General features: G+C 38.5%; 2 protein-coding genes across 3 annotated transcripts; one reads left to right on the top strand and one right to left on the bottom strand.

The window, feature by feature from the left end:
- Positions 1 to 346: 346 nt before the first annotated feature.
- Positions 347 to 3,102, top strand: LOC141644343 (uncharacterized). 2 transcript variants are annotated; one of them, XM_074453846.1, is made up of 3 exons: positions 347 to 1,143; positions 1,399 to 2,616; positions 3,014 to 3,102. In XM_074453846.1, exons 1-2 carry the CDS (start codon positions 439 to 441, stop codon positions 2,611 to 2,613), a joined length of 1,920 nt encoding a protein of 639 aa, XP_074309947.1. In that variant the 5' UTR covers positions 347 to 438; the 3' UTR covers positions 2,614 to 2,616; positions 3,014 to 3,102. The 2 variants fall into 2 exon arrangements, with proteins under 2 accessions (XP_074309947.1, XP_074309946.1); XM_074453845.1 differs by lacking the exon at positions 3,014 to 3,102 and having other exon boundaries at positions 1,399 to 2,790.
- On the bottom strand, positions 2,740 to 4,183 carry LOC141644345 (TLC domain-containing protein At5g14285). Its single transcript, XM_074453849.1, has one exon. It carries the CDS (start codon positions 3,877 to 3,879, stop codon positions 3,115 to 3,117), a length of 765 nt encoding a protein of 254 aa, XP_074309950.1. The 5' UTR covers positions 3,880 to 4,183; the 3' UTR covers positions 2,740 to 3,114.
- Between the last annotated feature and the right edge of the window lie 8,633 nt (positions 4,184 to 12,816).

Genomic DNA, 12,816 nt, shown 5'->3' on the forward strand with positions numbered 1-12,816 from the left:
TCCCGTTACGAAAGGAAATTAGGTTGATTTTCCCGTTAATACGGTTTTTTTCCATTTTATTTAATTGTTTTTTTTTTCTGTTTGGTAAATCGGCGGTGTGACCGTCTCAAATTTGATGCAAGTGGGCCCGCCTTAACATGGGTATAAATGTATAATAGAAACTTACTTGCTCTAAAGTTCCCCAACACAACTTGAATACGATTCTCCTAAAACACTGTCTTAAAAGCAAATATAAACAAATAAATAAAACGAAGGGAATATAACATAATTATATGCCACATTGGGTAAAATCTACAAAAGACATAAGTACAAAAATGTTAGTTGCCCCACCTCTTTCTCTCTTAAATTGCTGTCTTTTATAGTTCATCCTTTATAGTTGTATGTATCCTTTTTATATTTCCTAGTTTTCTCTGAGTCTCCATTCTTAGTTCTACAAAAATGGCGAACCGGGTTTTCCCACTTTGTTGGGAGAGCACAGGTGATCAATGGTGGTATGCTACTCCCATAGATTGGGCATCTGCCAATGGTATGTGTGACTTGGTGACGGAACTCCTCCGCATTGATCCTAACCTCCTCATTAAGCTAACTTCCCTCAGACGCATTCGCCGTCTTGAAACCGTCTGGGAGGATGATCTCGGGATGGGTACCGAGGCACGCAATCGCGTAGCTCGGTGCCGGGCCAAGGTGGCAAGGAGCCTGCTTTTGGACTGTGAGCCTAAGACTGGCAATGTGGATCAGCAAAACTCGCTTATCCGTGCAGGGTACGGTGGGTGGCTTCTGTACACTGCCAGCTCAGCCGGTGACGTGGATTTTGTCAAGGACTTGCTTGAGAGAGATCCCCTTGCAGTGTTCGGGGAAGGTGAGTATGGTATTACCGACATTCTGTATGCAGCTGCACGGAGTCGGAATTCTGAGGTTTTCAGGCTGTTGCTTGAGTATGCTATGGATGTAAACAAGGGCAGTTCCGATGCAGACGAGAATTTTGTGGAAGAGATGATGATTAGGGCAGTTCATGCTGCTGCAAGAGGAGGGAATTTGGAGATTCTTAAGGATCTTCTTTTGGAATGTTCCGATGTTTCATGTTATAGAGATGCCCAGGGTTACACTATCTTGCATTCTGCTGCTGGTAGAGGCCAGGTTGAGGTGAGATCATTTTTTACTCTGTACTCCGTATACCGAATATTTTATTTTGTTCGTAAATTGTTTTTGTCTTTGTTAGTGAATTTAGGATATCAGCATTCTTGTTGCTGCATATAAGGGATACTCTTCTGCATTTATTACGTCTAATATATGTTGATGGGATTTTGATGCTGACGGGATTTGAATCCAGGTCATCTGCATTTATTACGTCTAATATATGTTGGAATGCTCTCAACCCGATCAATTTTGTTGCTGCAGGTGGTAAACCATTTGATTAGAACATATAATATCGTCGACATGTCTGATAATCAGGGAAATACAGCACTGCATGTTGCTGCATATAAAGGATACTCTTCTGTAGTTGAGAATCTAATCCTAGCATCTCCTCTGTTAGCTACATCAAGAAACAATAATGGAGATACTTTTCTGCACATGGTTGTGGTTGGTTTCCGAGCGCCACATTTCCATCGAATTGATCAGCAGATGGAGCTCATGAAGCAGGTACTGAACAACAGGGTCGTTACATTGAAAGACCTCATCAATATTACAAACAACGAAGGTAAAACCGCCCTTCACGTTGCTATTGCAGAGAATGTTCCATTCAATGTCGTGGATCTACTAATGGGCGACCCTTCGATGGATTTGAATATCCGGGATCTTGATGGTTCGACACCTCTAGATCTCCTGAAACACCGTCCCAAAACTACTATACCTGAGACTCTAAATAAGCAAATAGCTTCAGCTGGCGGGGGTTGTAACGATCTGAACAATGCATCAAGAAGTAGTACCTGTGGTGGACTCTTGAAAATTCAGGGCATCGGAACTAGTCCCGGGACTTCTTTCCGATTCCCTGATGGAGAGCTTCTCTCTTGTACAGGAGACGGGTTTGACTCCGATATTAGTTGTGAATTGCCTAGTAGCAGATTCAGTTCATGCTCAAGTGAACAAACACCCACCCATTTCAACTTGAGTAATGGGATGAAAAAGTCGGGTTCTACTAATTCCGGTTCAAACCGGTTAAAGTCCCTTCTCCAATGGTCAAGGGGGAAGCCAGGGACTAAACTGGCCACTATGTCTAGGAATGTGGATGACAAACCGGTCTCACTCCGACAAAGATTCTCAAAAATGAACGGGTTTCCGACCCCATCAGCCAGGGAGAAATTTGCAGCAAGTTTAACACATGGGGTGATTCAAGCAAAGCATTCTCCTTCAACGCCGTATTTAGAATCATTGGGGTCTTCGCCGACTTCAGTAAATAAATCTCGTACAGGATCCAAATTTTACAGTGGTCCTCTAAATGGTGGGAGATCAATGACGGATGACAAGCATAGGAGAGTAAGTTCATTTAGTAAAAGTTTGATGAATCAATACTTCTGCTTTGGAGCACAAGGCTTGGCGGTTGAACCGGTCCAACCGGAAGACCCGGTTTCTTATAAATCGGTTAACCGTAGCTGCCGACGGCTTGTCTTCTGAGTGGTAGGTAGCCTTGTACCGAAAGTACTTGTACCTGTGTTGCCATGTAGCTTGTAAGTTGTAACCAAATATAATCACATTGATTTACTCGATATTATAAATAAATACTAGTAATAGATAGATGCATTTTTCGATGTAATATTTACTCGATATAATGAAAAAGGATTACAGTTTCAAGATTATCATAGATCATAGATGAAGCGAAACTTAGACTTTGAAAGTCGAAACATTACATACTAATACATCTTTCTCAATTATATGAGCTGCACCAAGAGTACCAAATTATCTAGGCATACCCAAGAATTACAGGAGCTTACTGTACTATTTACAATTACTAGGAAGCATACAAGCTATGTCTTACTGCAAGCTACCTACACTAATCAGCTTCCATGTTGTACAGTTCAGGTTCAGTTGGCCGATCCTCGAACTGAAACATCCTGCAGGAAAGGAGTTCGTACAGAACTAGGTCGCCGGAGTGCTTTGAACGCGAACCCGTCTCAACTAATGCTGTTTGCTCATCCTTTCTTTGAAAAACACAATCCAATGACTCAAAATCCACAACAAACTAGCAAAGATACCAGAAACAGTAAGCATCATCCAAGAACACCAAACCCAAGTAGGAATCACATTATCCACAGCACCACTGGTATAAACCAGCCCCATCTTAAGCACAAACAAAGGTACAAACACACCTCTAGCAACTGTATAAAACGCGTAAAATTCCGGTACCAAGAAGTTATACACCTTAGCAGCAATACCCAGATCATTCTTTCTTAACCTAGCCAAAGACCAGACATTCTGACATGCACTGGTAACCTCAGCAATAACAAGAATAACCAAGATTGCAAAAGCACCATGATTAACCAAAAATCTGCAGGTAAGAAGTGTAAACAGTGTTGCTAAATGATGTGCAATGAAGAGCACATCATCTGGTTTAAACACAAAGTAATGAAGTAAGTCCATTAAGAAATACCCTGTACTGAATTCAAGTACAATGTTCTGAAAATCTGTGTTTTCTGCAGCAAAAACTGAGGTTTTTTCAGGGTTTTCTGTATTGTTATTCAGGAATATTGCAGAAACAGCTAGAATTACAGATGGGGTTCCATGAAAAAGTGATAAAAAGCAACTACATGCTTCATATTTAAGCTTTGGATTCCAATTTTTGAACACTTTATGTGAAATTGTATAGATTATGGTAAAGAACATGAAAAATTGTGGAAGTTTAAGACCATCATAATATGATGATTGAATTTTAATCTCCTCCATACCAAAGATTGCAACTTTTTCAAGTTTTTTTCACAAAAGATTGATTCTTTTTGAACTTTTGTCAAGAAAGATTGAAACTTTGAACAAAATTTGGAACTAAAAAGTGGAAAAGATTGAAATTTGAGCGAATTTATCAAGAATATATGAAAAAGATTGAATTTTTTAATAAAGGGTGTTTTGATTTTTGGGAGTTTTGAGAAATTGAAATAAGAAAAATTCAAAGTTTAAATATTTGGAGAATTGAGAAGAAAAAAGGGTGCGTGTAGAAAGAAGAGATTGTATGTATGAGTCACTAATTATTATGCGGCCAAAATCAGGAATCTTGAGGTTTACGAATATTTGTTTAAGGCGGATTTATTTTCAACATAATTTTAAAACGGGTCAAATAGAATGAATAAGACGAATTCTTAAAGCTTGATGTTGGGCCTTGTGAGTTGCAAAATGGAGACTTTGTAGTTGCGTTAAGCAAGAGTTTTTGTGTATATAGGAGTATAAGTTGGAGTAAGTTTGTTTATGGATTGGAGTGTTGTTTTGGTACACAATCACTTGATTGCATATGTTTATATTGTAGTGTGGATTTGTGGAATGTGGATGGTATATTCTTTCTTTGGTACCCTAAAATGCCAATTTGGGCCATTTGTGTTTACAATATAGGATCATTTAAGCATAATTTTTGGTATATTTGGGTTTTTAGGGGAGCCATGGTGTTAAATTGTTAATAGTAGGTTAATCCACAACTATCTTAATTAAGTTAGTGACAAAATAAGTAAAATTTGAGAATTTGTTGTGAAATTTAGTGGAATATACTATGTTGCATAAATGGTAAAAATAAATCAGCACTCACGTTTTATATAATGAAAATTGAAAAATGTTGAAATTCTGGATATTTGAAATTGCATTGCTCTAATAATCGTATATCATTATCTCAAATGAGGTAACAAACAACTCAAACATCAAAATAAAGTAAAATGAAAACTTAATGATATATTTCATTATAGATTATCAAAGCCAGAAATAGTCGAGGATAGCAAAGTGAAATGATCCATGGAGAATAATAAAGTGAAATAAAAACAAATGTTAGCATTATAAAATAAAAATGTTCCCAATATGCATTATTGTATATCTAATTGCCTTTTTATATTTTTGTGAGAAACTCGGTTTTCTCTTTAAGGTCGACATAAGTTTTAAGCAACTTATTTATGTTATTGGGCTTATAGACTGTCTTATAAATTTAATAAGTAGTCTCATAAATGATACTCGTACTACTTACTAGTTTGGCTTGAAACTGCAATGTGTGGTGTGCTGGTGTTGCTCGAAATGATGTGGTTACGGAGTAGCACCACCGAAGGTTAACCAAAAAAGCGGAGTAACCTTGTTCGAAGTAGTATGGTTGGCCTAATGTGTAAAGTAGCATCGGATGCGGAATAGCACCAAATAAGGGAGAGTTTGGGTAAACACGAAGTATATGAAAACATTAGATTGTTGAGGTGTGCTCTCGTGTCTGTGTGTTGGAGCATTATCGATAAAATATGAGAGGGGACTAGTTTATACAAACTAGTGAGTTATTCTTTCTAATTATCAATTGATTCAAAAATAAAATTTCACTTATTTATAAATCGATTTTTTATATCCCTAAAAATACAACCAAATGAGAAGAACTCACTATACAAATCTTTAATACCAAGATGTGAATCCTCCTATCGATTGATTGGTTCCTTATCCACAATATTCATATGTGGATCAACTTAATCTTAATCTTGTTAGTTAGTCGCAAATTAAATTATTAGTCTTATCAAAGATGTGACATAATAAAAGAAAAACATACATGATACACATTACACCATTCATAAAGTCATCCAAAGACTATTACAATCGCAATCTAACAACGAATTATACGCGAAACTAAAATAAAAAAATTTCTAATGTTAATTAACATATAATTTTATACAATTCTTATAAACAAAGTTATGCAGATCAGAATTTTTTGTTTAAGATGACAATATCTAGAGATTAACAAAGCGTTTGTGTTATATATAGAAACTAGGTTTGGTGCCCGGTGTGACGATCCGCACACTTGAGCCCTTAGATTTATTTTATGCTTATGTAATTTCATTTTCCTTGTACATTTGTAGTAAGTATTTTCTTAGTAGTTTTAGAATAGGTTTCCATAAATAGGTATATCGATATTCTGAACTAAACTTGTAAATTCAATGTATCCTGCTACCAGGACCAAATAATAAAATTTCCCTCTTTGAGAGGTGCTAGTCAATGAAAAACCGCTTCTCATCCAAAAGCTTGTTGTTGCTTGTTGCTTGCTTTCAATAATCGTATTGCTTACTTTTATTGCTTTCGTGTGTCGGACTTGATAATCGTGACTAGGATTCCCGACACACACCGACCTGAGACCCGAGTATCGTGCTAGTGGGCGATCCCTCACTAGTACGTAGAGCCTTGTCGCTTGCATCTTGCCTTGAGACGGGCAAGGGTGCGCGCCACGGTCCGGCAAAAGTAGCGGACCGTGACATTTGGTATCAGAGCCCGGTCTTCGGACGGGCGTCTGCAAGCCGCATTTGTTCATCAAGATCGAGAAAATGGGCGAAACAATCGAGGACCGAGTGGATGCCTTAATGGACACAATCGACGTCAAGCTTCCCAAACTCGAGAGCATCGTTATGCGGATGGCTGCGAGCCTCGAGGAGTTGCAAAAGACGGTTTGTGACCTTGAGACGAAGGTGGACGGGATGGATTCCCGCATCCAAGCGATCAGTGGTGCGATCCCCGACGATCGGGAGGAAGAGATCAATCATCTGCATCGAAAGGTTGAGATGTTAGAGAACACGTGTGCCACGCTCGTGAAAGCGGTGGCCAATGACGGAAATCGTGGGGAGCCATAAGGTGAAGGCACCTCCACTCGTGCCTACGATGGGGCGAGGGATTCGAAAGCGGTGGATAACTTTATCTTCGATATGGAGCAATACTTCCGAGTAAGTGGGCTCGACGAAGACGCGGAAGTTGTCACGGTAAGCATGTATCTAGTCGACGATGCCAAGATGTGGTGGAGGGCTAGGTACAAGGAAATCGATGCGGGCACGATTACGGTGACATCGTGGGCCGACTTCAAGAGGATCTTGAAGGATCACTTCTACCCCGAGAACACGGAGTTTGTTGCTCGGAAGAAGTTGAAGGAAATCAAGCACACCAAATCAATCCGGGAATATGTGAGGGAATTCTCAGCGTGCATGCTCGAGATTAGCGAAATGTCCGAGACGGATAGGACATTCGAGTTCATTGACGGGTTGAAGAGGTGGGCTCAACAAGAGGTCATGAGGCAGAATCCCAAAACTCTGTCTTCGGCCATTTCGGCTGCGGAGCGCCTACTCGACTTTCACGGAGAGCGAGAGGCACCAAGAGTTATGGCACCAACGGGGAATATGGGTGCATCACAAAGTGGGTACAATGGACAAAGGCCACAAAACAGCGCCATTTCGGTTGGGAACATCGGTTCCGTTCCGCTCGCAAGGAAGTCAAGCCCAATCGGCGAGCACTACAAACTCGCCCTCAAGCTCGTCTTCTAAGGCGGGAAACTCTACTGCTTCCACGACGAAGAGACCGTTCGCGTGTTTTGTGTGCAAGGGTCCTCACAAGATGGCCGATTGTCCGAGCAAAGCGGAGTTCAATGCCATGTTCAAGGAGATGCCGAAAGGGGCTCAAGAACGTCTTGATGGGGCGTTGGCCGACTATCACCAAGAGTGTAACGAAGACTCGAGTGATGGTGAAGACCAACCACGGATGGGCTCACTCCAACGGATCGGATCGCGATGGGGAAATACGAAGATTCCTCCGCCAAGAAATCCAACGGGCTCCTGTACGTGGACTTGATGGTGAATGGGAAGCAAGCACGAGCCTTGATCGACTCGGGCGCCTCCCATAACTTTGTTACGAAAGAGGAAGCGGATCGGTTGGGGCTAGTTCTGCGGGATGCTAACAGTTGCCTGAAGCCGGTCAATGGGAAAATGAGACGCGTCCAAGGAGTTGCTAAGAAGGTCGCGGTTCAAGTGGGTGAGTGGGCAGGGGAGCTCGACTTCACCACCGTTCCGCTGGATGACTTCAAGTTAGTACTCGGGATGCGTTCTTCCGAAAGCATTGGTAGTATTGAAACCAAGTGACGGATCGATGCTACTAATGGGGTCTATCGTAGTGAATACGGTAGACGGCGACGAAGACAAGGGGCAGCATCGAATTTCGGCTATGAGGGTGATACCGACGCCAAAACAAGGGATGCGACCTTGGAGAATGCCTAAAGGTTCGGTCGAGCCGAGGGCGAACAAGACCCAGGCTAACTACGATGCTAAGTGGCCTGGGGGACGAAGGAAGAGTCTACCCTCTCACCGAGGAGTAGACAATGAGGGCCGAGATGCCCAAAGAAGTAGGCCTCGTACCATCAGGGGGCCGCGTCGATGTGCTGAATCGACGTCCTGGTTTGCGGGTCAGTCGACCCAAGAGATAAGGCCTCGTACCATCAGGGGGCCGCGTCGATGTGTTGAATCGACGTCCTGGTTTGCGGGTCAGTCGACCCAAGAGAGAAGGCCTCGTACCATCAGGGGGCCGCGCCGAAATGCTGATTCGGCGTCCTGGAGATCTCACATTCCCTTGAATGCAGGTGCTGAAGTGACGAGAGACAAGACGAAGGTCCGTTGGGGCCAGTACTTGGAGAAAGCCCGAGAGAGAACTTTTCAAGCAGCGGCAAAGTGGGTGTTCCCGAGAGACAAGGAGCCCGTGGTGGACTTGGAGAACATGATGTTCGGCAGCTTCTATGTCAAGGAACTCCAGCCTATCCTTGAAGGGACGAAGAGGCCAGTCATTGTTTGGGACGAAGCGCACATTCAAGCCGAGTTGTACAAGCCAATCCCCAACACTGCATGGACAGTCAGAGCTCACCGAGGATGTCTCACTGAAGCACCGTTCAAGATTTTTTGTGTTGCCGAGGGCGGCAACAGATTAGGTGGGGGAGAGTGTGACGATCCGCACACTTGAGCCCTTAGATTTATTTTATGCTTATGTAATTTCATTTTCCTTGTACATTTGTAGTAAGTATTTTCTTAGTAGTTTTAGAATAGGTTTCCATAAATAGGTATATCGCTATTCTGAACTAAACTTGTAAATTCAATGTATCCTGCTACCAGGACCAAATAATAAAATTTCCCTCTTTGAGAGGTGCTAGTCAATGAAAAACCGCTTCTCATCCAAAAGCTTGTTGTTGCTTGTTGCTTGCTTTCAATAATCGTATTGCTTACTTTTATTGCTTTCGTGTGTCGGACTTGATAATCGTGACTAGGATTCCCGACACACACCGACCCGAGACCCGAGTATCGTGCTAGTGGGCGATCCCTCACTAGTACGTAGAGCCTTGTCGCTTGCATCTTGCCTTGAGACGGGCAAGGGTGCGCGCCACGGTCCGGCAAAAGTAGCGGACCGTGACACCCGGCTTCGCCCGGGCTACCTCTATTTACCGTTAAATTTTATTTTCAATGAAATAAACTATGTTGGAGTTGTCTAACTCACACGTTTACTATTTGTAATATATTTAACTACGGCATATCTTGTAATTATGATGAAATGTAAAATTTATTTTCAAATTATGAGACACGTTCACTACCCCGCTATTAATATTATTACTTTCACGACATTCTTTCTGAATATCATTACGTTCACTACTCCCGTGGTTACTATTGTTTCTTTTACTAATTCCTCTATTTTTTTTCGTTAAATTCATTATTCCCGTTAATTTTATCCGGCCTATATTTAAATAAATAAAATATATCCTTGAGTCGATTGATTATTTAATTGTTCATACTTTTTCTCATTGATACCATTGTTACTTTCACTACATTCGTAGTTACTTTCACTACTCTCACTATCATTATTATAACTGTCACTACTCCCACATTACTACCGCTAATTTTATTAATCTCGTTGCTACTACTATTACTTTTACTACATTTATTTAATGTATAATTCTATGATGATACTAATTAATTCCATAAGTGGGGCATGTTAATTTTAAGGAAAATCACTATATTCTTGGATTTTCTAAATATAATTACTTTAATTTAATGTAATTTCCATAAATATTTTTTAGCAAGGAATCTGTATATTATACTTTTAACCAAAACTATATAATATTTACATTGAGATCCCTTTATCAGGTCCATCACACGGTGCTATCGATTTAAAACTATATAGTATAATTAATTTGTATAGATTTCTTTAATTACATTGAAGTCCCTTGATTTCTGGAATTAATATATAGTATTGATTGATGGAATTTAAAAGTATATTTGACTCGTTTTCATCTTAAAGCGAATACAGATGTTTGAAACTGTGAACCCCAAATCATGACATATTGACATTATTCCTCAAATGATAGATAATTCAAGTATCCTCCTGTGGTTGATGATAATAATGTCATTAACCAATAATATTTGGTGATTTGCATTATTGATAATTATGTGATTAGAAGCTAACTAGTATGGTCTAATGTCTAAGTGTTGGTTAACCATGAGCAATTAGTCTCATTATAGATGGATATATCCGTCTAAAGTGAAAGACGGATCAAATATATTTAAAGTGGTGATATTTTTAGATCTCACCATACAACTTATTGTTTATCTTATATTTAAAGTGGATAATTTTTATCTCGTCTATAATTATAGACGAATATCTCTCATCATGAAAATTTGTGAACCATGAGATTGACTAGCATCACAAACACATCACAAATTCTTGTTTCAGACCGCCACTATCCGTCTTAAGCTTAAGACGGATAGTGGCGGTCTTAAGCAAGACGGACTGCAAACACATAGCCGTCATGGCCCAGTTAAAAGAACCTACTACATGTAATGTGTCAAATCATCTTTCTTTAAGTACTAATTCAGTAACTTGCCTTAACCTTAGTGGTCACTTTTTGATTAAAGTTCTATAAGACATTTCCTCGGATAAGTCATTAAATAATGCTTTCAACATATGTTTATAGAATATGTTTATAGAATTACCTAAACTCTTGTTTAAGACGGATTAAGACGAGTAAATCCGTCTTAAACTTAAAATGAATTATAATACTTTATATATAAAGATAAGATAAATAAAAACAAAATGTATAGAGATTGACAAACTATTTTGTTCTATCGCTCTATTTTATTCTTAAATCAGATTAAATAGAAGATAAAGTCACCCAATATTAATCAGGATCGTTTTATTAATAGTTGTCTAAATTATATGTATGAAACGGTTTTACATATGACTAATGATTTTACCCGAACGAAGGACATGATGTTGATGAGTAGACAATTAGAGGTTAATAGCTCCTTATTATCCACAAATCTTCAATGGTTGTTGATTAATAATTTTCTCATGTGGTCCCTTTCACTTAAGTAGGTACTAATCAGTCAACAGGATTATTATTATTTTATTATTTATTTTGCAATGTTCCAAATGAACTATCCCCTAATCCCCAAACAAATAACCAAGTGGCTTTATTTTGTACTATATTCTTTAATGTATTATTATATCTATCACAAATTCTTACTTAAGACCACATGTATCCGTCTGAAATCGTAGACGGATACCATTTTGTGAGACAAAATGCCCATTTTGGTGCAAGTGGGAGGCACATGGGGGTGTCCCCACCTTGTCCCCTCTATTTGTTTTGTGAGTGTAACTACCCGTTTCATTATTCGACCCGTCTTAAGCAAGACCAACTCTATATCTATATGTATGAGCAACAATGTTCAAATTCACGAGCTATAATTTTAGCACTCTAATGATCCTACATTCCCTAGAATTGGTTAATTGTGAGGTCAATTCTGACGTAATCCCCCTTATACGAAAAGAATAAGAAATCTCCAAATTTTTCCGTTTAAATGAATTTTGTTATAATTGGGCTTTCTTTATATCATACTTGTAATTGACTTTTTATTATATCATATCTGTAATTGGGTTTTCATTATATTATATCTACAATTAGATTATACTAAACTTTCCCTTTTCCACCGATTAATACAATTATGTCGCAAACTTCGTATTTTCTTTAATATTTTTATCTAAAAAATCGCACATTCGCGCGGGATCTATACTAGTTGTTATTAATTCATTTCTTTTACTACGGAATCTTAAAGACATCAAAATTTCAAATCAGTCAAATTTTGATGACCAAAAAAGTCAATTGTCGAAAAGTCATTTGTTCACCTTTAATTAAAATACCCCTTACAAAGAATATACTTCCTCCATTTCAATTAATTATATACATTTGTGGAATATATATGAGGTATATTTTAATGAAATGTATAGAATTAGTTGAAATAGAGGAAGTAAAAGATAACTAATAATTGGGACGAAGGAAGTATGTGGCGTTCGCAGTAATTAGATTATATATCCGATGTACTACCACTAATTTTATAGTTTCTGAGCATTATAATAAAGTTTTTGAGTTTTGTTTTAAAAATTATGAGTTTTACTACAAAATTTCTGAGTTCATTCATTTAAACATTAAACTCAAAAAATTACAATAAAACCAAAACCATTATATATAAACTTAGTTAAATTTGAGTTTTGGTGGAAAAAAATTTAAAATCTAACTTATAAACAACTTTAATAATCTCAGAAAAAAATACATATATGCTTAAAAACAAATAGAATTTGAGGTAATAAACTCAAGAAAAATACACATATGTTCAAAAACAAATAAAATATGAGTAGTACATTCGATGTATGTTTCTTTTTTCCCCTGAATTCCGACTAAATAGAATGGTATGCGGAAAAAATATAATCCTCTTATTATTACGTTTGATTATCGTTAAAAATTTGATGATTTATTTATATTTTACAATAAATTCCCACCAAGGTAAGCGGTTAGCTTTTTAATGCAGTTGCAAACTTGCA

This window comes from Silene latifolia, chromosome 2, assembly GCF_048544455.1.
Source record: "Silene latifolia isolate original U9 population chromosome 2, ASM4854445v1, whole genome shotgun sequence".
In the NCBI taxonomy this organism is placed as follows: Eukaryota; Viridiplantae; Streptophyta; class Magnoliopsida; order Caryophyllales; family Caryophyllaceae; genus Silene; species Silene latifolia.